This window comes from Lissotriton vulgaris, chromosome 9, assembly GCF_964263255.1.
Source record: "Lissotriton vulgaris chromosome 9, aLisVul1.2, whole genome shotgun sequence".
Lineage (NCBI taxonomy): Eukaryota > Metazoa > Chordata > Amphibia > Caudata > Salamandridae > Lissotriton > Lissotriton vulgaris.
This window is the reverse complement of record NC_141697.1, coordinates 264,246,433-264,272,905: the sequence shown is the minus strand read 5'-3', so window position 1 is coordinate 264,272,905 and position 26,473 is coordinate 264,246,433. Positions and strand designations below refer to the sequence as shown.

Genomic DNA, 26,473 nt, shown 5'->3' with positions numbered 1-26,473 from the left:
GGACTGGTGTGGAGTGGAGTGGACTGGAATGTTGTCGAGTGTCGTGGATAGAGTAGAATGTCGTAGAGTGGAAGGGTGTAGAGTGGAGTAGAGTGTCATTGAGTCAGGGTACTTTTTTTTTTTTGGGGCATGGGGAGTTGGGCCCAAGCCAAGGGCATCACTCTTCAGAGGGGCACACGGAGCTGTCTGCATAGAGGTCAGGCAAACAGCAATGCCATTCACTTGGCTTCAGTGATTTAGTGTTAAGTATTTTAATCCTTTTAAACGTGCTACATGCAGTGCTTTAACACTTCACCAGCCCCTTAGTTGCCCTCCCATCTCCCTCTCACCACCTGTCGCCACACAGCAACAAGCTACCTCTCCAACAAACAACTTGGCATCAACATGACTGAGCTAATCTGTGGGTGATTAGGGTGAATTTTGGGGGTTAGGGGGTGGGGCGGCATGGAAGTTAAGGCATTTGTGTCCAGAGGCCTGTCACTACTGTATTTAGCCAGGGACTGAGCTGTGAACACATAAGAGCCCCCGCTGCTCCATTTTTTTCACCATATATCTTTCTGCCCGGGGCACTGGCTGAGCAAGAGCCAGCTCTGGTAGAGTGGAGTAGCATAGAGTGGAGTGGCATAGACTGTCATAAACTGGAGTAGCGTGGAGCAGATTGGAGTGGTGCAGAGGTTTTTGCATAGAGTGGAGTAGAGTGTTGTGGAGTAGAGTGGCTCAGAGCGGAGTTGACTGTTGTAGAGTGGAGTATATAGAGTGGAGTAGTGTCGTAGAGAAGCATGGTGTAGAGTAGAGTGTTGTAGAGTTGAGTGGCCTATACTCGTGTAGAGTGGAGTAATGAAGTGGAGTAGCGTGTCGTACAATTGAGTGGAGTAAAGTGGCCTGGAGTGGCATAGACGGAGTTGCGTAGAGCAGTGTCCTATAGTGACAGAGTGGAGTAGAGTGTCAGATTGGAGTATTGGAGTAGAGTTTAATAGCATCATAGAGTGGAGTATCGTGGAGTGAGATGTTGAAGAGTGGAGTGCTGTAGAATGGCCTAAAGTTAAGTGGCGTAAAGTACAGAGCAGATTGGTGTAGAGTGCAGTGGCATAAAATATATTTTGAGTAAAGTGGTGTAGAGCGCATTGACGCACAATGAAGAAGTGTAGAGTTGTGTAGAGTGGCGAAGAGTGGAGTGCTGCAGCGTGGAATGGAGTGGCGCAGAGTCGAGCAGTGCCGGACTGACCGTAGCGGGCATCAGGAGTTTCCCTGGGAGGCTGGAAAGGTGGGGACCATTTTGCAGCAGTGGGGGCCCATTTTGTTATTGGCGGCTGGTTTTGCAGTGGTGCTGCAATATCGGCCACAGTGACAAAAGCAGCAGTGCTTCACACTTGCGCTCCCCCCTCAACCAGGGGCTGGTCCGACAAAATTGCCAGGGCTGCTTTGAGTTCCCAGACTGGCTCTGGAGTAGAGTGGCACAGAGCAGAGTGGCACAGAGCAGAGTGGCACAGAGCGCAGCAGCATAGAGTGCAGTGGGGTAGAGTAGATTGTTTCAGAGTAGAGTGAAGTGGAGTAGAGTGGAGTGGTGCAGGGTAGACTGCAGAGGTGTAGAGTGATGTAGAGTTCAGCAGACTGCACTGGTGCAGAGTAGAATTGAGCGGCATAGTGTGCAGTGGCTAAGAGCGGAGTGATGCAGAGTAGAGTGGCATAGAGTGCATTGTCGTCAAATGCAGCAGAGTTTAGTGGTGCAAAGTAGACTGCAGAGGTGTAGAGTAGTGTAGAGTCCAGCAGACTGCACTGGTGCAGAGTAGAATTGAGCGGCATAGTGTGCAGTGGCTAAGAGCAGAGTGATGCAGAGTAGAGTGGCATAGAGTGCATTGACGTCAAATGCAGCAGAGTTTAGTGGTGCAAAGTAGAGTGGCATAGAATTCAGTCTTGCAGAGTAGATTGGGCAGAGTGCAGTGTAGTTGATGTAGAGTGCAGTAGCGTAGAGTGCACTGGTTTTGTGTAAATGAGTGTAAAGTGCATTGGCGGAGAGTGTAGTGGTTTAGAGTAAAGTGGCGTAGATTATAATGGTGCAAAGTAGAGTAGAGTGGAGTGGAGCAGTGTAGAGTACAGGTGCGCAGAGTGGCATACAGTGAAGTGCCGTAGAGTAGATTGTTTCAGAGTAGAGTGAAGTGGCATGGAGTGGTGCAAGGCAGACTTGAAGGGTAGGGTAGAGTGCAGTGGCATAGCGTAGTAGAGGAGAGTGCCCTGGCATGAAGTGGTACAGAGTACAGTGCATTGGCATAGACGCCATAGAGTGAAGTGGTATAGAGTGCGGCGTTGCAGAGTATGGTGGTATAGTGTGGAGTGCCATAAAGCAGAGTGGTGTAGAGTGAAGTGGTGGAAAGTGAAGTGGCAAAGAGTGCGGTGGTGCATACAAGAGTAGAGTGAGGTAGAGCGCATTGCCATAGAGTAGAGAGGTGTAGAGTGTGTATTGGAGTAGAGTGCATTGGCATAGAGAGGTGCTGAGCAGAGTGCGGTGGCATAGAGCACAGTGGTGTAGAGTTTAATGGCAGATAGTGCAGTAATGCAGAGAAGTGTCATACAGTGCAGTGGTATAAAGTGGTGCAGAGTACAGTGGCATAGAGTAGAACAGAGTGGCATTGAGCGCAGTGATGTCGAGTACAATAATTTAGGATTGCGTAGAGTGCAGTGGCATATAGTATAGTGGTGTAACGAGCAAAGTAAAGTGGTGTAGAGTACTTTGGCGTGGAGCGCAGTTGCTTAGAGTGCAGCGGCGTAGAGTGGAGTGGCACAGAGATGAGCAGTGCAGAATAGATTGCTATGCCGTAGATTGCAGTGGCTCAGAGTAGATTGGTGCGCGGTAGAGTGCAGTGGTATGGAGAAGACTGGCGTAGAGTGAAATGGCATTGAGTACAGTGGTGCAGAGTAGATGACAGTGGCGTAAAGGGAATTGCCATAGAGTGCACTGGCGTAGAGTGGTATTGAGAGTAGAGTGCATTTGCATAGAGTGCAGTGGCATAAAGTGCAAGGTTGCAGAGTAGAGTGGCATAGAGTGGAGAGGTGCAGAGCAGAGAGGAGTCACCTAAACTGGAGTGATGTAGAGTGCAGTGCGCTTAGTAGAATAGAGTGGGGTAGAGTGCATTGGCGTAGAGTACTGCAAAGTACAGTAGAGAAGTGAATAGTGGAGTGGAGTGGAGTAGAGTGGCTTAGCGTGTAGTGGTGCAGAGTGGGGTAAAATTGAGAATTTATGATGTGATAGAGCACTGCCTTTACAGACAACACTTCTTCAATTAAAATGGCCATTACATTTGCACAGACAAACAGTTTTACTGATAAAACTATTCGTCGAGCCCCAGTTGCCCTCTAGGTATTCAGTGACCTTTTTCCCCAGGGCCTGCCTAAACGGAGTATCCAAAAGTACGTCCGGTTGAATGCGCTAGCATCACTGTACGTCCCTGGTCTTTGCACCACTACCCTCCAATAGCAGGGGGGGAGTGATCAGATAAAAACATGCCCAGATAGGTGGCCATCTGCACGTCAGCCCTCATGTTTGCTGTACCCAAGGCTCTGCCCAGCCAGCAATAGTTTCCATGAGTGACCGGGTAACAGGAATACTCGTAGGATGTTGTTCCTGCCACACATCCTCACAGCATAGATTATGCATGACTTCGGCCAACGTGCCCCTCATTCATGGTTTGGCCATCACTCTGTGGGATTGCCTGTCCAAGTTAGGGTCTAAGACACAGCTGAAGTCTCCCCACAACCGTTCAACCATAATATCTGTCAACAGTGATTGCATGTGCGGGGTGATATCCCTATCATCGATATTGGGGGCAATTTAAGATAGTTACATACAGTTGAGCAATGTTTAAATTTACATTTGATCATTGGAAAGTATACTATTGCTAGGAACAGTCTCCTGCAACTGACCAATATGGACCTCTCAACAGTGATTGATTGAGTAAATCGCACTAAGCTTAGGCTGATGTTGTTAGATATGGGGGTGGATAAGGCCTTACTAAACTTTCTGTTCTCTTTGCATGAAATCTTGCAGATAAGGTTCGATTCGGAAAGATGGATGAGATGACTGGCTCCGTTTAGACAGAGGGGTACACTAGGGGTGGATCATGGCTCCTCTGTTGTTTATTTTATATGCCAACAACTTGAGTCCTTTATTGGTAGCTACCATGCATGATGTCCAGAAGAGTAGGAAGCATCCATACCTGCGTTACTTTACGATGATAAAGTGGCAAGGCGACCCAAGAGTACTATGAATCTTGGTGGCATCCTTTGTAAACTTCATGAGCAAACTTTATTTTGGGCCATATGTATCAAATAGTCATTTTGCGATTCTCAAATAGCGATTTTTTGGGATTTGCTATTTGAGAATCGCAAAATGCTATGTATGTAGGATTTGCAATAAATGTAGCAAATCCTACATATTCCTTAATTGCGAATCGCAAATTGCGATTCGCAATTAAGGAATACCTCCCCATTCATTCCAATGGGCGTAGAGGCCCATAGGAATAAATGGGAAGATATTCTCAATCTGCGATTAGCAATTTGCGAATCGCAAATTGAGAATGCAATTTCAAAGGTGCAGGGGTGTCCAAAGGACACCCTGTTGCACCCCTGAAATAAGCATGGGTGCACATGCGGCGTGTATGTGCTTCACATAGCACTTTGAAAAATGCAAAAAAAGTGCATTTTTCAAATAAATCGCAAATTACCACCAACTTGAAGTTGGTGGTAATTTGCGATTCCTTAAGGCGAAATTGCACTTTTCTGGTGCTTCTTACATTACATTTAAGGAATCGCAAAATTTGCAATTCCTTAAATGCAATCGCAAAAAAAGGGATCGCAAATTTTGCAATTCCTTATTTTGCACACAGGTTTGCTACACACATACCTTTTAGAAAAAATGTGTTCGCAAACGCCGAAATTCTGCATCTATGTCTATAAAATAGCAATTGGCAACTAAACATACTACTGGCTTTTCCATCTACATCTCCAACTCCAAAGGTGCAGTTCCCTACTGTGCCATGAAGGCACCTTGGTGCCTGGGTTAGGGATTGCACAAGTCCAAAAAAACATAATAAAATATAACTAAAGTTATTGTAACGTACCCTTGAAGACAGATAGAGTTAACTCAACTTGTAAGTCATAGTATCCCAGAGCTACTTCATAGTGAACAGAGATAATTTAGTCTGCCATTAGCACTACTTTGAAGATCAGTTTCTCACCTCATCCATTGACAGCCCTATCAAAGAGGTGGCTTGCTTTCCCATCTTCTCCTTGGTAGAAGATGTCACGGCGTTGGCATCAGCATCACTAGCAGACATAGGGCGTTGACGCTGCAAAAAACATTACAGAGAATTATGGATAGCTTAATTATCTGAACTCTTCTCTACCCAGAAGAGAGTCAGCACCACAATAGTGCAAGGATAAACTTCTCTGCTGGTAACCTGGACTCTTCACCCCTCTGCATTAATGCCAGGATATACTCACCACTAAATTAGTGCCAGGATTCACAACCATGTTACTCTTAGTAGCATCGAGTGCCCATAGCATAAGAGTATCGATTAACAGCCCTGGCATGTGAATCTATAATCCTTCCACAAGGGCACTTATGCACTGATTCATACCTTCGTTGTGCAGAGCTTACCCCCAGATAGCTTTTATGGATTAAACCAGTAAAGAAGGAGCAGAAATTACCCAAACTAACCACATGCAAAGGAGAATCCCCAAACGCAAGCAAGGATGGATGAGAAATAGATGATTGAAGAAACAGCAAAATAAAGGGAATGCATGTGGGCACCGCTGAACAATAAGTATGCCAAACAAGCATTGGAAATGCAATAGGTCTCGCATTAGAAAAGTTGGAGTTATTGGTATTGTAAATGACATATGTTATTTATTTGTTGGTTTTTAAAATTGCTAAATTGATGGCTTTGTCATTTACAATGCCAATAGTTATAACTTTTGCGAATGTGACACCTATAGCATTTGGAATGCAACATATTTTGTATTTACGTGACTTAGATGGCAGCTCTTGTCGTTAGGCCACATCTCTAGAGAGCAGGAGAGTGCAGCAGGGGAGAGAAGCACAGCAATGCAATAGGTCTTGCATTAGGAAAGTTTGAGCTATTGGTATTGTAAAGGACACATTTTTTATTTATGTGCTTGTTTTGAAAATAGCGAATTAATAGCTTTGTTATTTACAATGCCAATAGTTTTATCTTTTGCAAATGTGACACCTATTGTAACACAATATGTGTTGTGAGGGTGAGTGAGGGTGAGGGGTTGAGGGTGAGGTGTTGAGGGTGAGTGAGGGTGAGGTGTTGAGGGTGAGTGAGGGTGAGGTGTTGAGGGTGAGTGAGGCTGAGTGAGGGTGAGGGGTTGAGGGGGAGGGGTCGAGGGGGAGGGGTTGAGGGTGAGGGGTTGAGGGTGAGGGAGGGTGAGGGGTTGAGGGTGAGGGAGGGTGAGGGGTTGAGGGTGAGTGAGGGTGAGGTGTTGAGGGTGAGTGAGGGTGAGGGTGGGTGAGGGGTTGAGAGTGAGTGAGGGTGAGTGAGGGTGAGGTGTTGAGGGTGAGTGAGGGTGAGGGTGAGGGTGAGGCTGAGGGGTTGAGGGTGAGTGAGGGTGAGTGAGAGTGAGGGTGAGTGAGGGGTTGAGGGTGAGGGAGGGTGAGGGGTTGAGGGTGAGGGAGGGTGAGGGGTTGAGGGTGAGTGAGGGTGAGGTGTTGAGGGTGAGTGAGGGTGAGGGTGGGTGAGGGGTTGAGAGTGAGTGAGGGTGAGTGAGGGTGAGGTGTTGAGGGTGAGAGAGGGTGAGGGTGAGTGAGGGTGAGGGGTTGAGGGTGAGTGAGGGTGAGGTGTTGAGGGTGAGAGAGGGTGAGTGAGGGTGAGTGAGGGTGAGTGAGGGTGAGTGAGGGTGAGTGAGGGTGAGTGATGGTGAGGGTGAGGGGTTGAGGGTGAGTGAGGGTGAGGGGTTGTGAGTGAGGATGAGTGAGGGTGAGGGATTGAGGGTGAGGGGTTGAGGGTGAGTGAGGGTGAGGGTGAGTGAGGGTGAGGTGTTGAGGGTGAGTGAGGGTGAGGGGTTGAGGGTGAGGGTGAGTGAGGATGAGGGTGAGTGAGGATGAGGGGTTGAGGGTGGGTGAGGGTGAGTGAGGGTGGGTGAGGGTGAGGGAGGGTGAGGGTGAGGGTGAGTGAGAGTGAGGGTGAGTGAGGGTGAGTGAGGGTGAGTGAGGGTGAGGGTGAATGTGAGTGAGGGTGAGTGAGGGTGAGGGTGAGTGAGGGTGAATGTGAGTGAGGGTGAGTGAGGGTGAGTGAGGGTGAGGATGAGGGGTTGAGGGTGAGTGAGGGTGAGGGGTTGAGGGTGAGTGAGGGTGAGGGGTTGAGGGTGAGTGAGGGTGAGTGAGAGTGAGTGAGGATGAGGGGTTGAGGGTGGGTGAGGGTGAGTGAGGTTGAGGGTGAGTGAGGGTGAGGGTGAGTGAGGGTGAGGGTGAGTGAGGGTGAGGGTGAGTGAGGGTGAGTGAGGGTGAGTGAGGGTGAGTGAGGGTGAGTGAGAGTGAGGGTGAGGATGAGGGGTTGAGGGTGAGTGAGGGTGAGTGAGGGTGAGGATGAGGGGTTGAGGGTGAGTGAGGGTGAGGGGTTGAGGGTGAGTGAGGGTGAGGGGTTGAGGGTGAGTGAGGGTGAGGGTGAGTTAGGGTGAGGGGTTGAGGGTGGGTGAGGGTGAGGGAGGTGTTGAGGGTGAGTGAGGGTGAGTTAGAGTGAGGGTGAGTTAGGGGTTGAGGGTGAGGTGTTGAGGGTGAGTGAGGGTGAGGCATTGAGGGTGAGTGAGGGTGAGGTGTTGAGGGTGAGTGAGGGTGAGGGTGAGTGAGGGTGAGTGAGGGTGAGTGAGGGCGAGTGAGGGCGAGTGAGGGCGAGTGAGGGCGAGTGAGGGTGAGTGAGGGTGAGTGATGGTGTGGGTGAGGGGTTGAGGGTGAGGGGGTTGAGGGTGAGTGAGGGTGAGGGGTTGAGGGTGAGTGAGGGTGAGGGTGAGGGTGACTGAGGGTGAGGGATTGAGGGTGAGGGATTGAGGGTGAGGGGTTGAGGGTGAGTGAGGGTGAGTGAGGGTGAGGGTGAGGGGTTGAGGGTGAGTGAGGGTGAGGGGTTGAGGGTGAGTGAGGGTGAGGGTGAGTGAGGATGAGGGGTTGAGGCTGGGTGAGGGTGAGTGAGGTTGAGGGTGAGTGAGGGTGAGTGAGGGTGAGTGAGGGTGAGTGAGGGCGTGTGAGGGCGAGTGAGGGTGAGTGATGGTGTGGGTGAGGGGTTGAGGGTGAGTGAGGGTGAGGGGTTGAGGGTGAGTGAGGGTGAGTGAGGGTGAGGTATTGAGGGTGAGGGGTTGGGTGAGGGTGAGGGTGAGTGAGGGTGAGGTATTGAGGGTGAGGGGTTGAGGTTGAGTGAGGGTGAGTGAGGGTGAGGGTGAGGGGTTGAGGGTGAGTGAGGGTGAGGGTGAGTGAGGATGAGGGGTTGAGGGTGGGTGAGGGTGAGTGAGGTTGAGGGTGAGTGAGGGTGAGTGAGGGTGAGGGTGAGTGAGGGTGAGGGTGAGTGAGGGTGGGTGAGGGTGAGTGAGGGTGAGGGGTTGAGGGTGAGTGAGGGTGAGTGAGGGTGAGGGGTTGAGGGTGAGTGAGGGTGAGGGTGAGTTAGGGTGAGGGGTTGAGGGTGGGTGAGGGTGAGTGAGGGTGAGGGGTTGAGGGTGAGTGAGGATGAGTGAGAGTGAGGGTGAGTGAGAGTGAGGGTGAGTGAGGGGTTGAGGGTGAGTGAGGGTGAGGGGTTGAGGGTGAGTGAGGGTGAGGGGTTGAGGGTGAGTGAGGGTGAGGGTGAGTGAGGGTGAGGGTGAGTGAGGGTGAGTGGTTGAGGGTGAGTGAGGGTGAGTGAGGGTGAGGGTGAGTGAGGGTGAGTGAGGGTGAGGGTGAGTGCGGGTGAGTGAGGGTGAGGGTGAGTGAGGGTGAGGTGTTGAGGGTGAGTGAGGGTGAGTGAGGGTGAGGGGTTGAGGGTGAGTGAGGGTGAGTGGTTGAGGGTGAGTGAGGGTGAGTGAGGGTATGTATGTATGTATGTTGAGTTTGAGGGTGAGTGAGGGTGAGGTGTTGAGGGTGAGGGGTTGAGGGTGAGTGAGGGTGAGGGGTTGAGGGTGAGTGAGGGTGAGTGAGGGTGAGTGGGGGTGAGGGGTTGAGGGTGAGGGGTTGAGGGTGAGTGAGGGTGAGTGAGGGTGAGTGCATGTGAGGGTGAGGGGTTGAGGGTGACTGAGGGTGAGTGAGGGTGAGTGAGGGTGAGGGTGAGGTGTTGAGGGTGAGTGAGGGTGGGTGAGGGTGAGTGAGGGTGAGGGGTGAGGGTGTGTGAGGGTGAGGGTGAGGGGTTGAGGGTGAGGGGCTGAGGGTGAGTGAGGGTGAGGGGTTGAGGGTGAGTGAGGGTGAGGGGTTGAGGGTGAGTGAGGGTGAGAGGTTGAGGGTGAGTGAGGGGTTGAGGGTGATAGAGGATGAGTGAGAGTGAGGGTGAGTGAGGGGTTGAGGGTGAGGGGTTGAGGGTGAGTGAGGGTGAGGGGTGAGGGTGATTGAGGGTGAGGTGTTGAGGGTGAGGGTGGGTGAGGGTGAGCGTGAGGGTGAGTGAGGTGTTGAGGGTGAGGGGTTGAGGGTGAGTGAGGGTGAGGGGTTGAGGGTGAGTGAGGGTGAGGGGTTGAGGGTGAGGGGTTGAGGGTGAGTGAGGGTGAGGGGTTGAGGGTGAGTGAGGGTGAGGGTGGGTGAGCGTGAGGGAGGGGTTGAGGGTGAGGTGTTGAGGGTGAGTGAGGGTGTGGGTGAGGGGTTGAGGGTGAGTGAGGGTGAGGGGTTGAGGGTGAGTGAGGGTGTGACCATATCCATTCCAGACACTGATAATTAATTGGCGACAAAAGTTATTATTTGACGTGGCATATCTTAATTGCTAGGTTTTTTAATTACTAGTTGATGTTTAATTTTTGTAATCATTTTTTTAAGTATGCACCTCTTAAAAAATAAATAAAAATATTGCTTGTTATGTATTTCCATTTGTAGACCTAGAATAGTTATGGTGCATTGTATGTAGCTTTAAAAAATAAAAATGTAGACTGCTCAATGTATTTCCGTGAATAGATGCAGGTTGCCTCTTTCTGTCAAATAATATCCCTTGTTCAACTTACTATAGTGGCGCGGCATACTATGAAGCAGAGGAGGACTGACTGTCAGAGCCTTGCTCTTTCCTCTCTTGCCAACAGGGCTACTCCAGAATAAGACCACGAAAACCATAATTTGTGAAACATGGCAATTTGACTCGCAGCCCAGTCAGTGGGGGGGCTCCGCTTTCTGATCCGTAGAGGCTGATGCGCAGTCACTTTCTTGAAGAGGAAATGGGGAATAAAAACTTTACTTTTGCAGTGATGTCGATGAACCTGGCTTGATGTCACACTGCTGCATTGTGCTGATTTTTTAAGTAAAAACATGCATAGTGAGGAGCACTAATACGGGTTTGAGATGGTGGAAGAGCTGCTTATCTCTTATGGAGATAGCTTATCTGGGGGGAGGAAGGGCTCCTAATGGGAAGTGTAGAAGGGGAGAAATTGAGAAAAAAAGCGGAGCAGGGAGGGTGTTATTGTGGCTATCTGTTTGCCCGAGGGGAGGAGAAATGCCGGCCTGAGGCAGAGCACACGCTGAGAAGCTTGTGGGAGGGGGGCTGGGCTGCCTTTGATCTGGTAATGCGAGGCAGGCAGGCAGGCGGCTGGTGGCATTGTGCACGCGCTTTTTAGGGCTTGCGCTTGCGCAATGACCTAAAAAGCACATGCACTTGAAGAAATCGCCACTGGAATCGCCAGTGGTGGATCAACACTAGATAAGCCGTAATAGAGCTTCGCCAGCGATGCGCAGAAGCGCATCAGCAGGCGAGCCCTAAAGAAATCGCCACTGGAATCGCCAGTGGTGGATCAACACTGGATAAGCCGTAATAGAGCTTCGCCAGCGATGCGCAGAAGCGCATCAGCAGGCGAGCCCTAAAAAGTGTGTTTACTTATTTACTTTAAAGGTGTTCTCTTGCCACAAAGTGCCCACATGATTGTCCCAATGCACCATAGAAGAGAATACCGGTGAAAGATAGCAACGTTTCATTTGTTGTAGTCCAACATTCTGATATGATTCTGAGAAAAAGGAAAGTGCCAATTACCATTGTAGGATGAAATAAAATGTGCAGATTAAATAGAGCATAGTGCTTGTTCACCCCTGCAGGGCCTTCCCTAAAAAAGAGGTGCTTATAAGAGATGATTTGAGTTGTCTTTTAGAATTTGACCTCTTAGAAGCACCGCTCTTCTATGGCGAGCCCCAACAGCTTAACGAAGCGGTGAAAAAACTGCCACCCAAGAGTGGTGACGAATGAGAACATTACTCACCACCCTGGAGCTCGTGGTTCGAGTCTGTGCAGAAAATGGCCGCTGGAACAAAATAACATGAAAAGGAGCACTGTATTGGAGAAGGGAATAAGAGCCAGATAACTGGGAAATGAAAGAAGAGCGGTCAGACTGGGAGTAAAAAGAGTTTTTGAACTGGAAGAGGCTAGAAGAGATTAGGACAGCTGTTGAGAGTCAGATGTTCCAAAGTGTTGTTAGGTTCAGAGAGCGGACATATCCCTGCGGCTAGTTCCTTCCGTTCAACAGCATAAAGCAGATTACATGGTTTATTTTTTGAAACGCACACTCCATAGCAATATGACCACGTGCCAGGAAAAGCAAAGTCTACAACAAACGTGAGGACCTGAGGCAGGTTGGCGCCAGACAGCAGGGAGCCAAGATGGGTGGGGATCTGGGGAGCCCCCAGTTTTGTGACTGGTGCTGTTTAAATTAGCCAATCAACATTGCTCCTTCCACGGTAAGCAATACTCTTCAGAGTAAAGTGCTTCCCTCCAAAGTTCACCAGTTCACAACTAAATCACAAGACGCAGCACTTAAGAGATGCACCTCTACAGCAGGATGACACTGCTTTTTCTGAGAGAATTATCTCCCCGCCCTCTTTATATACATTGAGGTATTTCTCCAGATATTTATCAGCTTTGTTTATGACGCAAGAATAGACACTGACATCGTTTTTGTGTTTTTTTTATTTTTTAAATGAAACACATTGCTAGTTTTACCTGCTTTACAAACAGACATTGGACAATTAAAAGCATTTAGGAACACTGTCAGAATATTTTCTCATTCGTGGCCATTTCTTTGTACTTGCATATTCCAAGCAACGTGCCTACACGGAGTATAGTTTGCATGTGCTTAGCAACACAGTTTGTGTTCGGTCTTTATTTAAAATGGTGCTACGGTCTCTGGAAAGGTCGTAAAGCCCCTGATTGTTGTTGGGGGGCATCCACAACATGGATGATGGATCAATCAGTAAAATGAACAAGCATCTGCAATGCAATAGGTCTCGCATTTGCGAGAGTTTGAGCTATTGGCATTGGAAATTACAATGCTTTTAATTTATATGCTTTTATAATTAGCACATAAATAAAAGGCATTGTCATGTACAATGCCAAAAGCGCAAACTCTTGTAAATGCAAGACTTATTCGAAGAAACGACCAATATTGTCCCGGGTGCCTGCAGTAGGAGAAATGCGAGGCAAAGGCTATTTACCAGCGTTGTACCCTCGTACAACCTTCGAAATATGACTGAAAAAACCTTGCTTCCTCAATCAGACACTACCAGAGATGGATCTAGTGATGGATACTCTGGGATAAAAAGAAAAAAACTATTTTCCAGAGTGTGGTGAAAAAAACCAGACACATGCTCAACATGGAGGGAAAAATCACATACCATGTAGCGTAAAATGCAGGAGAGGGAAAACAAGAAGTGCAAAGTAAGCCATGGCTGTCAAAAATAAAGAAAAGGAAGGATACGTTTTGATGAAATATGACTTTAGCGACTCACAAAGATCATCGGAGAGGGCATACAGGACAATCCTGGGTAAGGTCTTGGGACTCACCTTGAACAATTGGGAATTGAGTGGTTTATTTGGCTCTTTCATGAACATAAGTGAAACCAATCAATTGTTTTAAATCAATGTGCCCAGGCAAGGTGTTAATGAGGTGAGTCTTCAACTCTTTCCTAATTTGAAGTAACATTGTGGAGGTCCTGGTAGACACGAGGTTGCTGGCCCAGATCCTGGAACGCTCCTGATGGATACAGAGATGCGGCTCCAGATCATGGGTGCATAGTTAGAAAAGGCCTGCTACCTTTTTTTGTTTTCTCTTCTTAGTCTGCAGTTTGGTTTGATGGTTTCTTTGCTGCAGATGTGCAGTTAAGACGCTGGAAATCGAAGTGCGGAGGATGTGCAATCAATGTTTGAGGCTTTGGATGCCTAGCAGAGGAGACTTTCAAATAGCCTTGTGCATCATTGTCATAGAGGTAAATCTTGATGCTGCTATCTGTGAATACAGCACCAACTGACTCAATATAAAGGTTCAAGGTGATCGGATACAATATGGAACCCTGAGTGGACTCAGGAGGAGATCGAGATCTTTTGTGACCTGGACGTTCTCACGTGAAAAAACTGGCATTGGTTGGAAAGGTAGGAGGAGAACCAGTGAAGAACATTGACGGTGAGTCCCATTTGAGACACCAGGGCGCAAATGAGGATGGGTTGGTCAACTGTGCTGAAGGCAGCTGAGACGTCGAGCAACATGAGAACTGTTGTATAAACTACGTCTTCCGCATAGTTCTGCAAGATTTGCTTTCCCATCCATGGGTGACATCAGTGAACTCAGTTCAGTGCCACAGCCCAGAATGTGATAGACAGGTTATTGCAGCCCCGTAGAACCATATCCAATACATTAATGAAATAGTGTAATTGCTTGTGGGTTACTAACAATCCCTATAAGGGATCAGGGGCACTGTGGTAACAGAAACAAACCTATTTAGATATTAACAATATTGTATGCACACTGCACCAAGATGAATAGACCTTGTAAGCAAAGAAAATACAATTCACATTTCTAACAAGGTTAAAATGTCATCTTAAATCTAACACCCTAAAATCTACTTTTATGAGCTACACTGAAAGAGCATAAAAAGTAGAGCAGCTTGCAGTTTAGAGTTTCGTAGGGAGAAGCGAGGCACTGCATACCCTGCTGATAGCCAAAGCTGTTGTTATCAGCAGATGCATATAGGCAGTGCTTCTGCGAAGAAAAGAGTATCAGCCTTTCTCTGGGACTTGGTTTTATCAGTACTGAACAAGATGTTGGATCTTCGAAGTATGCTGGCAGTAAGGGAGACCGTCTTCAGGCAGAATCTCGTGTGATAATCTAGGTGAAGGACCTCTCAATTCAGTGGTCAAATGGCAGACCTTATACACTAAATCTTTATCAGAGACTGGAATTTCTGACGTAAGAGGACTTCAATTCAGGCTACACTATTTTGACTACATGTCAGGAGTTGTTCTTAATTGACTTAGGCATGGTGATAAGTAGATACTTGAATCAGATTTATGTTACATCAAGTGATATATCGGTCATCAGTCAAACGACCTGACACTTCCATTGTTCTTAGAAAGATAAGCTCAGACGACATCTGCATCATATGGCAGTCATGACAATGATTCTGCATAAAGGGAGAGAGGTGGCTAACTCCATGGTCTCAAATAGCGACTTTGTGATCTAAAATGGCAACAAGGCCTACCTGACAAAGTCAGATAAGCTGGATCTTCAGGGCTTCACATCAATGACGCAGCAATCATCTTCAACAGTGGCCAAGAGGGCATTATCTACGATGTGCAAGATAGCAGTCTGAAGCCAGACTAGTAGTTGTCCAGGAGATGTTAGCACTGATGTGATTTTGTAGATGAACATAGAATGCTTTTTCAATGATCTTGCCAATGAATGGTAGGTGAGTGATGGGTTGGTAATTTGCAAGGTTATTAGGTTCTAGAGTAGGTTTGTTTTAAGAGTGTGAGTATCTGGCATGTCTTAAGAGTTCTACAAAGATGCCTTGAGCAAGGGAGGCATTGACAATGGAAAGTAGGGGTAAAAGAGTGTCCCCAGAGAGTTATTATGAAAGTCAATGGGTAAGACATCATCTTCATAAGAAGTGGCTTTGAGGGAGATGAGTATGTCAGTGAGATATGGGAGAGAGGGATTTAAAGGCTGACCATTGCAGGCTTCTACAAGAAGGGTTAGATGTACAAGAGATTTCGGTTTCACTTGATGGCTTTATTGATGGTGTTAGTATAGTACTTTGCTTTGGCTTATGTCCTGAAGTGTCTGCTTGTTAGAGATACTTGTGGGGTCTATTTTTCTTCAAGTTTCTTTTCTTTTTGCAGATAAATCATTTATGTGAGCAAGGTGTTTAGAATACAAGAGTGCTGAAGGCATTGGCTTGCATTTGCATGTTCTAATTGGAGTGTGGATTTTGGCATGGGTTTCCCAAAAATTGTTGAAGTTTAGAAGTATGTTGGTATCAGACCTGACGTTGATAGGGAAATAGAGGAGTTCAAGCCTTAGGTTTTCTATGGAGATGTCCTGACCTTGCTTTTGGGAGGATGGTGAGCAGGGAGATAGGGAGGACATAGAGGTTGGACCAGTCCTGGGGTATATGTGTGTGGGCTAATGAGAAGCAGGAATACAGTGGTTAAGGTTTCAAAACCGCTATTTATTACTAAATGTTACACAGGAGACTTGATTAGCCAGTCACCGCTTAATTTTAGAAGTCTCATTTAGGCTAGTTCACTGTTCTCACAGTCTCTTAATAAACAAACTACTGGTTTCCACTTCCTTCAGTGTTCAGTCCCAGTTTGGCCTTGAGGTTACGGCTCCGCTTAAAGAAAGTAGCAGCAGGAGCGTAGCAGAGGAATTCCGTATCGCGTTGCAAATAAAAAAATAAAAATAAAAAAAGAGAAAGACCTCTGTTAGGACATTATCCTGATCGTTCCCGATGAGAGCTGGGAGGGGGTAGTGAGGGAGTAAAGCACACCACCATCCGTCACCCGTCTACAACAGAAGGGCAGTAGAGAGTGTTTTGTGCTATTTAGGTGCCTCCCTTTGCCCGGTTCCACGACTTCCCGCGTGAGGGACCTCCTTTGAAGACACTCCCGAGACGGGCACGTACCTGCCATAGCCCCGCTCCACCTGGAGCGTGGCTCGTTTCCTCGTAGTGCCGGGTCAGGTCCGGTGCCTTCTTGAATGGTCCTGGTTCCCTCTCTCGGCTCGCGTCGTCGCCTCTGCTCTTGAAGTCGGTCCTGGATCCAAGGTCGGTAGTGAGAAGGCTGGCTGGCGGTTCCTGGCTCCTTTCCTGCTGGTTGGCTTGCGCGGCGTCTTTATTGTCCAGCCTCGATTTCAATCCAGAGGCTTGAGCATCAGGACCAATAAGGTGTGGAGTTCCTAGCAGGGGCGCTGGGCCGGGATCCTGCAGGTTCAGATCCTTAAAGGCCCAGAGGGCCTCAGAAGGAGTTTCCGACTGCAAGGAAAGGAGGGTTGAGATATAATGCGGAAAGTCATTGCCTTCTACATCCCTCATAGCATCGGTATCTGGCACCTCGTGACAATGTGGTTTGCACTCAGCGCTCTACTCAAGAAACCAACAGCGGACCCCACCGACCTCAAGAATTACCGCCCCATCTCGCTCCTCCCGTTTCCAGCCAAAGTCATCGAGAAGACCGTCAACAAGCAGATGGCCGCCTTCCTCGAGACGAACGGATCCCTCGACCCCTCACAGTCCAGCTTCCGAGCCAACCACAGCACCGAGACCGCCCTCATCGCCGCCACCGATGACATCGGAGCCCTGATGGACAATGGAGAAACAGCGGCCCTCATCCTCCTAGACCTCTCCGCGGCATTCGACACGGTCTGCCACCGCACCCTAGTACGGCGCCTCAGCAACATCGGAATCCAGGACAAGGCGCTGGAATGGATCATCTCCTTCCTCGACGGAAGAACACAGAGAGTCCGCCTACCACCGTACAAGTCAGAGGCCTCCGAAGTCATCTGCGGCGTCCCCCAAGGATCATCTCTGAGCCCCACCCTCTTCAACGTCTACATGAGCCCCCTCGCGGCCATCGTACGCAAACACAACCTCAGCATAATCTCCTACGCCGACGACACCCAGCTGATCCTCTCCCTGACCAACGACCCCGCCGCCGCCAGAGCCAACCTGCACGAAGGGATGAAAGAGGTAGCCGAGTGGATGACGACCAGCCGCCTGAAACTGAACTCGGACAAGACGGAGGTCCTCATCCTGGGCTCCTCACCCTCCGCCTGGGACGACTCCTGGTGGCCTCCCGCCCTGGGCACCGCACCCAAACCGACAGACCATGCACGCAACCTGGGCTTCATCCTGGACCCCTCCCTCTCCATGACCAGGCAAGTCAACAACGTCTCCTCGGCGTGCTTCAACATCCTACGCATGCTACGGAAGATCTTCTGGTGGATCCCCACCGAGACCAGGAAGACCGTCACCCAGGCCCTCGTCACCAGCCGACTGGACTACGGCAACGCCCTCTACGCCGGTACCACCGCCAAGCTCCAGAAGAGACTCCAGCGGATCCAGAACGCCTCAGCCAGACTCATCCTCGACATCCCACGAACCAGCCACATCTCCGGACATCTGAGAGACCTTCACTGGCTCCCCGTCAACAAAAGAATCACCTTCCGCCTCCTCACCCACGCACACAAAGCCCTACACGACCAAGGCCCGAGCTACCTCAACAGCCGAGTCAACTTCTACGCTCCCAAACGCCACCTCCGATCAGCCAACCACGCCCTCGCCGCCGTCCCCCGCATCCGAAAAGCGACTACAGGAGGAAGGTCCTTCTCCTACCTGGCCGCCAAGACCTGGAACTCCCTCCCGACCGACCTGCGCCTGACCCAAGACCACCTCTCCTTCAGGAAGAAGCTGAAGACCTGGCTGTTCGAGCAGTAGCGGCACCCCCCCCCCCCCCCCCCCCCCCCCAGCGCCTTGAGACCCTACGGGTATGTAGCGCGCTTTATAAGTGTCACTGATTGATTGATTGATTGATGGTGATGTTGAGAAGACAAGATTGGGGATATTGCCTTTAGACTGTGTTGGTTGTGAGTAGTGGCATAGCTAGACCAAGTGGCTGCATTTGCTTCCTGCGGATATGGCATGTAAGAGCAGGGGGATGCTGGTGGGGTCCGCGGCAGCCACAGATACAAGTAATAGTGCAGGGGGATGCGGGGGGGAGGGGGGGGGGGGGGGTTTGCTGGCAATTCCCGTAGCAGCCATTGCCACAGGTAGGGGCAGGGGGTTGCTGGCGATTCCCACAGTGGCCGCAGATAGGAGCGGGGGTGGCCGCCGGCCCCAAAACCCGTGCCGCCCGGGTCAGACTGCCCCTCTTTGCTAAGCCGCTGGTTGTGTGACGTGTTGAACCATGTGGAGGTTATTGATGAGGTTGAAGAGGGTATATCTTGTTTTTTTAGCTTGTATTTTCTGGGAGGTTGATGTTGCCCAATAAGATGGTGTTGGCATGTCAGATGGATGAGGTAGTGAGGAGACGAAAACAAGTTACTTACCTGTAACTTCAGTTATCCAGTATTGGTATCTTTCATAGATTCACATGCCTGAATCATTCCCCGTCACCGAGGGGGGAGTCCCACAGTATATAAAAAAGCAGTGCCAAAGGTAAATTACAGTAATAGGCCCTAAGAGAAAGGCCTGAGGCCTAGATTGTAGTAGCCTATCTACCTCATTATGCTAAAAAGACCAAAGTCTTTGTTCCAACCAATCAGCTCATAGCACCCTCTAGAACCCTCTCTGCAGAGACAGTTCTCAGATTTTCGTTAGCACAAGTGGGAAATAAGTATCCCAAATTAGAGAACTGACTCTCCGGGGAGGAGGGTGGGTGCATGTGAAGCTATGAAAGATACCAATACTGGATAACTAAAGTTACAGGTAAGTAACTTGTTTTCTTATCCAGTATTGGGGTATCTTTCATAGATTCACATGCCTGAATCAGAGTAGCAAGCAGTATGCCAGGTAAGAGTTGGTTGCGTATGGTGGGAGACTTATAGTGAGACACTCCCATAAACATTATATTTAACAACCAACAATTGTGAAGTAAGTACCTTACGAACGACAAACATGACTAGATTTCAAAGAGCAGTCATATGATATTAATCAGGAAAAGTAATATCACGCATAACATGTAGGCAAACTGTAATGTATTTACATCTTTACATACACAGTCATATTGAAAGCATAGATCGATCATTAAATGAAGGAAACACTGGTTACCTGAAGCTGTTCTTATGGAAACAGATGACGCAAGACCGCTTGACCAACTGCTGCATCTTCTTGACTTGCTGATTGCAGGCAGTAATGTCTTGTAAACGTGTGGACATTCTTCCATGTCGCAGCACGGCAAATATTTTCTAACGTCACTCCTGCAAAAAATGCTGTAGACGCCGCTACAGTTCTTGTAGAGTGAGACCTGACAGTTCTTTGCAATGGTCTGTTGGATTTGACATGACAAAAAAGGATCGCGGAGGCTATCCACCTGGAAATTGTGGCTTTAGTGACCGCTTTCCCCAGCGTAGTTTGGCCATAAGCCACAAATAACTGATCTGATTTTCTGAAGTTCTTTGTCCTTTGGAGATAAAACTTCAAACATCGCTTGATGTCCAAAGAATATAGTGTTCTTTCCGCTGGAGTTGTAGGATTTGGGAAGAAAACTCGTAATTTCACTGGCTCGTTTAGATGAAACTGAGAAGGCACTTTGGGTATAAAAGTTGGATTTGTTCGAAGAGTGACATAATCCTGAGAGAAATGCAGGAAAGGTTCTTTTACAGTGAAAGCCTGAATTTCTCCTACTCTTCTGGCAGATGTCTGAGCTAGAAGTAAGGCGACCTTCCATGTTAGGTACTTGGTTGGCTTTGTCGTGTTGAGCTCCCATTCCGGTGGGGAAGGTTTAACCGGAGGATAAGTCCGGAAAAGACCTCTCATGAACTGTTTTATTAACTATGAAGAACATAGTGAGGGAATGTCAGCTACCTTCCTGAACCTGGATAGAGCCGCTAAATGGACTTTTATCGAAGAAAAAGATAGACCAGAGCGAGCCAAATGTAAGAAGTAAGGAAGACTTTTTTCTGCAGGAGCTTCAATCGGGTGTAAAGTGTTTGATATACACCAGGAGCAGAATCGCTTCCGGCAATCCTGGGGAATTTGGAGGTGTTTAAACTCTAAGAAGTCAGGAGCCATGCGTGTAATCTCAGAGATTGAGGGTCTGGGTGAAGTATCTGACCCTCGTTGCGTGACAGCAGTGTTGGAGCTGGGAGAAGTTTGATTGGAGGCTCCTGTGATAAGAACATGAGTTCCTGAAACCAATAATGGCGAGGCCATCTGGGAGCAATTAGGATGAGACGGCAGCTCTCCAGCTTCATTTTGTGCAGCACTCTTGGATTCAACGGGATCGGAGGAAAGGCGTATGCATAAATCCCTATCCATCGAATGGACAGGGCATTCCCTCTTGACCCCTGTTGAGGGTATCTGCTGGCGTAATACCGGCATTTCTTGTTCTGTTGAGTCGCAAATAAATCCAACGTTGGCTTGCCCCATGCCTGGAACACTCTGACCAATTGAGTTTTGTCCAGTTCCCACTCATGGCAATCTGACAAGGATCTGCTGAGCTTGTCCGCTAGGGTATTGTGGAGGCCTCTTACATGTTCTGCTTTGAGAGCTATGTTGTGAAGTGTTAGCCATTCCCATAAGTCCTGAGCTTGATAGCGTAGCTGATCTTGTTCCTCCCTGCTTGTTTACATAAAACATGCTGGTGGTATTGTCCGTTCGGACCAGAACTGAAGACCCTGCAATTCTGGGAAGGAACGCCTGCAGGGATAGAAAGATGGCTCTCAATTCCAGACTGTTGATGTGACATTGTTTGTATTTCTGAGACCATTTGCCCTGTACTTGTAAGTCTTGGAGATGAACTCCCCAGCCCTCCATGGACGCATCTGTCGTCAGAACGAAGTCCGGAGGAGTTTGCAAGAATGTGAGTCCTTGCTTCAGATTGCGCAGTTGCGCCCACCATTGAAGAGTATCTACCATGCGTGGGGTTACTTTGATGATGTCGTCGAAGGAACCTGTCGCTTGCTCCCACTGAAGATGTAGCTCCTCCTGCAGAGGCCGCATTTTCAGACGTGCTAGTGGGATGAGATTTATGACCGAAGAACACATTCCCAGAAGTGAAGCGAACAGGCGAACAGAAAGTGACTTTCTTTTTGACACTTGCATTACTAATTTCTGCAGACAAAGTTGCCTTTCTTGAGACAAGAATGCTTTGCATTGAATTGTGTCCAGACGAGCACCCAGGAAAGGTAGAATCCTTCTTGGAAGTAATTGGAATTTGCTCATGTTTACAGTGAGACCCAGGGACGCAAAGAGATTGCAACACGTTGTTATGTCGTTCCATACCCTGTTCTTTGAAGGACCTTTGATTAGCCAATCGTCCAAGTACGGGAAGACCTGGATTCCCGGAGAGCGTAATGTTGCCGCTACCGAAGCCAGGCATTTCGTAAAAATCCTTGGAGCCGACTTGAGGCCAAATGGGAGTACTTTGAACTGATAGTGGGTGCCAGCCACAGTGAAACGGAGATACTTTCGATGTTTTGGATGAATTGGGATGTGAAAGTATGAGTCTTCCATGTTCAAAGAAGCCATAAAATCTCCCTCATTCAGGCAGCTTAGAATCTCTGAAAGAGTGACCATGCGAAACCCCTGCTTCTTGAGATATCTGTTGAGATTGCGCAGATCCAGGATCGGTCACATTCCCCTGATTTCTTCTTTATGAGGAAAAAACGGGAATAGAAGCCTGTCCGCCTCTGATGAACTGGGAACTTTTCTATAGCATTCTTGAGGAACATTGACTGAACCTCCTTGAACAATAAGTGAAGACGAGTGGAGGGGGTATCCTGGGCGGAGAAGTTGGTGGTTTGGTGACAAACTCTAGGGTGTGTCCATGTTGAACGAGGTCTAGCACCCATTGGTCGGATGTAATCTGTTGCCACCGGTGTAGGAAGCCAGATCTTTTCGAACCCACAGGGAGGGAAGGAAATATGGGTGGCGCCCGGCTGATCTCACTGTTTTCTGTGAGTATCTCGCCCTTAATTATTAGAGCGTTTTCAGCCTCCTTGGCGAGAGAAACTAGCCGTTCCAGATTGCCGGTTTGAGGATTGATAATTCTGCAGATATTGAGGCTGATATTGTCTGTTTTGTGAGTAATAGTTTCCTCTAGAGGAGTATCCATGACCTCTAGCGCCTCTAAAAGATCCCCGCTTGTACTGCAGGGAACCCAGGGATCTTGCGGTATCCGTGTCCGGTTTGATTGCCTGGAGGGCTTCGTCAATATGTTTCCCAAACAAAGATTCGCCATTATAGGCCATATCCAAGATCTTTAGTTGGACCTCGGGCCGAAAGGTGGTAGCCTTTAGCCAGTCCTGGCGTCTGAGAACTGCAGCCCCTGCCAGTTGTCTAAAATTTGTATTTGCAATGTCCAAAGCGCAGTCAATGGTTTCTGCAGCTGCACGCTCCCCTTCCATCAAGATCTTTCGCGCCTCCTGGTGCTTATCCTCTGGAATCAGATCAAGCAGACTAGCCATGCCTAACCACATCTGGCGATCATAACGTCCTATGATCGCCAAAGAATTAGCTGCCCTGATTGAAGCAGCAGCCATGGTGGAATTTTTTTTCACCAATGAGGTCCAAACGACGTCCCTCTTTATCTGGTGGCGTAGTGATGGGAGCGGCTGGGTTTTTTGATCTTTGCTGTGCGGCCTGCGAAATGACCGAATCTGGCGGTGGGTGTACAATAAGGCATGAAGGGCTACCAAAAGGAGCACAATATTTTTTGTCAATCCGGGGTAGCATGGCAGGCACAGAAGCAGGATTTTTCATTACCTTAATGCCCTCCTTCCATATGTAGTCTATAATAGGAATGGCCCTGGACACCTTCCTGGTTTCTTCTTTAAAATCGAAATGTTGTACGATGAGGAACCACGATGCCCTCTTGATAGTAATGCTCCGTGTATTCATCATCCTCCTCATCATCTTGACACTTAATGTTCAATTTCGAAGGATGGTGAGCAATCCCAAACGCTCCTTCATTTTCATCATCATCATAATCATCCTCCTCTTCATGAGCATAAGTCTCAAGAAGGTGAGATGGCGTAAGCTGTGAAATATAGGAGCATTCTTGCCTTTGGTAAGATCTCAGTTGAAAAGCCTTTGAGGAAATAGGCGTAGAAAATGCTTGAACTGTGACTGGAGGCTTTATAGCAGCAGTGTCTATTGACTTCGGTGGCTCTTTAGACAATGGAGACATTGGAGATTGAATCATCGCCATAGGGCTCTTGATGGCAGACATCGACGGAATCATCGTCGACGGACTCGACGTCGACAGGACTGTCGTCGACGGACTCGACGTCGATGGGATCATCGTCGACAGGTTCAATGTCGACGGGGTCGTCGATGGACACGTCGTCGACGGAACTGTCGTCAACGGGCTTGACTTCTTCGTCGACGGGACGGTCGTCGACGGCACCTTAGATCTCTTCGTTGACGATGGAGGCTTCGTCGACGGTACCTTCGTTGACGAGCGTTTAGACTTCGACGACAAGGTTGTCGTCGACGGATCGTCGACGATAGTTTTCTTCGCCAAGATGGAAATCCTAGTTGAGAGGATAGGAGAGGTGATAGCTGTAGTGGAAATTGTCGCCGTCGATGAAGGAGCTGAAGACGTGACAGAGATGGTAGTCATAGGAAAAGCTGAGAAGACAGAGCAGCTTTTACTCACAGTTTGAAGCTTTTTAGAGTCCTTAAGAGCTGAAGTCTCAGATAAAAATGATGGAGATTTCTGTGAAGATCCAGAAGTGGAGTGGGAGGTTTGACGCACAAGTTTGCAAATGCTACTTACCAGTATGCATCTGTTCTTGGCATGTAGGGCTGCTGACATTCATATCTGTGCATAGATCGCCGCCTAGTGTTGGGTCCGGATGATTGCACATTGTTGTCCTGGAAGAGTCTTCGAAGTATCACGAGATAGGTGGCTCCTCCCCTGGACTACAGTGCGCATGGGCATCGACTCCATCCCCAGATTGTTTTTAGCCATTGTGACCGAGATGGAGTGAACTATGTGAGTGATGACCATGCTATGAGCATATACATGAATACTGCAACTGCTACAGGCGCCGGGGAGGAGGGCGGGCGATATGAATGTCAGCAGCCCTACATGCCAAGAACAGATGCATACTGGTGAGTAGCATTTGCAGTTCGAGGCATGTGGGCTGCTGAATTCATATCTGTGCATAGAATACATAGCAGTCCCTCCATTATCGGCGGCCGCCCGTGCCAGCTGCAGCAGTTTGGAAAAGTGTCTTGAGAACAGCCTGACCTACAGCTGCCTGCTGTTTAGAGTGCACGTCTACACAGTAATGTTTAGTAAATGTATGTGTGGTAGACCATGTGGCTGCTCTACATATATCCTCTAAGGGGATGTTCCCAAGGAAGGCCATAGAGGCCCCCAACTTTCTGGTGGAGTGGGCTCTTGGTGGAATTGTAAGAGTGCGTTTAGCTTTTGCGTAACAGATCTGAATACATTTCACGATCCACCTAGCAATACGAGCCTTGGAAATAGCGTTACCCTTGTGGTGTGATGCAAAGGCAACGAAAAGCTGCTTAGTCTTTCTAAAATCCTTGGTCCTGTCAATGTAATACATCAGGGCCCTTTTAACGTCAAGGGTGTGGAGCATCCGCTCCGCCAGCGACTCAGGATTTTGAAAAAACACCGGCAACTCGATTGTTTGGTTTATGTGGAACTGAGACACAACCTTGGGTAGAAATTTAGGGTTAGTGCGGAGCACTACCCTGTTAGCATGGACTTGGAAAAAAGGCTCTTGGATGGTGAGGGCCTGCAGCTCACTGACCCTCCGTAGCGATGTAATTGCTACTAAGAAAGCCACTTTCCAAGTCAGGAACTGAAGCTCGCAAGAGTGTAGTGGCTCAAAAGGAGGACCCATCAGCCTTGTAAGAACCACATTGAGGTTCCATTCTGGAGCTGGTGGTGTCCGTGGTGGAATGACCCTTTTGAGTCCTTCCAGAAAAGCTTTGATAGCAGGCACCTTGAAAAGTGAAAGGTGTTGTCTATTCTGGAGGTATGCGGCCATCGCAGACAGGTGAATGCGGATGGAAGTATACGCCAAATTGCATTGGTACAGATGGAACAGGTAACAGATGACGTTCTGAATGGAAGCATCCAGCGGGTTAATGTTGTGGTTCGCACAATAAATGACAAACCGCTTCCATTTAGCCGCATAACATGCTCTAGTAGTGGGCTTTCTTGCCTCCCGAATGATGTCCATGCAATTCGGGGGAAGATTGAGGTAGCCAAACTCTAGGACGTCAGGAGCCAGATCGCCAGGTTGAGCTGTTGCGGATCTGGGTGCTGAATGTCGCCATGGCTCTGCGTCAGAAGGCTGGGTGTGAGATGAAGCCTTTGATGCGGTACCACGGAAAGTTCCAGAAACGTGGTGTACCATGGTTGGCGAGCCCACGTTGGAGCAACCAGTATGAGAGTCCTCGAGTGCTGCCTGAGCTTGCGCGCCACCAGCGGTATCAGAGGTGCTGGGGGAAAAGCGTACGCAAATCTGCCTGACCAGTTCATCCATATCGCATTGCCCTGCGATTGCGGGTGTGGGAACCTGGCGGCGAAGCTTTGGCATTTTGCGTTCTCCCTTGTGGCGAACAGGTCTATCTCTGGATGACCCCACCTTTGGAAGTACGGTTGGAATACTGATGGATGTATCTCCCACTCGTGCATTTGGTGGCTGTGCCTGCTGAGCAGGTCCGCCATCTGATTGTCTTTGCCTGGGAGATGTTCTGCCATCAGGAAAATGTTCCTCTGAATGGCCCACTTCCACATGCTCTGAGCCAGATGAGACAGCTGCGGAGAGTGTGTGCCCCCCTGTTTCTGAATGTAGTACATGGCCGTTATGTTGTCCGTCCGGATCAACACGACCTTGTTGCACAGATGTACTTTGAATGCCTTTAAGGCCATGAAGATTGCCATCAGTTCCAGTACATTGATGTGCATCTTCCTTTGCTGTAGTGTCCATAGTCCCTGCACTGTGTAGTGGAGTACATGCGCTCCCCATCCCTGGAGAGAAGCGTCCGTCGTCAGGATAATCTGTGGCACAGGCTCTTGGAACGGTCGGCCCTTGCAAAGGTTTTGTGGATTCCACCAATGCAGAGAGTTGTATGCCCGACCGCTCACCAACACTAGGTCTGTTAGTTGCCCATGAGCCTGAGTCCACTGACGTGCTAGGCACTCCTGAAGCGGACGCATATGTAACCTCGCGTGCGGGACAATGGAGATGCAGGAGGCCATCATGCCTATCAACTGCATGAACACTTTCGCTGGAAGCGAGTGCTGAGGTCTGAATCTTTGGATCAGCGTCTGAATACTGGCGACCCTCA

At 48.8% G+C, this 26,473-nt stretch overlaps 1 protein-coding gene and 1 long non-coding RNA gene across 6 annotated transcripts in view; one reads left to right on the top strand and one right to left on the bottom strand.

The window, feature by feature from the left end:
* The window catches only part of TTLL5 (tubulin tyrosine ligase like 5), a 1,386,223-nt gene that overhangs the window by 944,041 nt on the left and 415,709 nt on the right, over positions 1-26,473 (bottom strand). For all 5 annotated transcript variants that reach the window (XM_086937525.1, XM_086937527.1, XM_086937530.1 and 2 more), the window contains 2 exons: positions 11,410-11,451; positions 5,232-5,342 (listed from right to left, as the gene is read on the bottom strand). In XM_086937525.1, coding sequence (XP_086793651.1) covers positions 5,232-5,342; positions 11,410-11,451 — 153 coding nt within the window. The remainder of the gene's footprint in view (positions 1-5,231; positions 5,343-11,409; positions 11,452-26,473) is intronic.
* The window catches only part of LOC147689977 (uncharacterized), a 315,487-nt gene that overhangs the window by 202,236 nt on the left and 86,778 nt on the right, over positions 1-26,473 (top strand). The window lies entirely within an intron of this gene.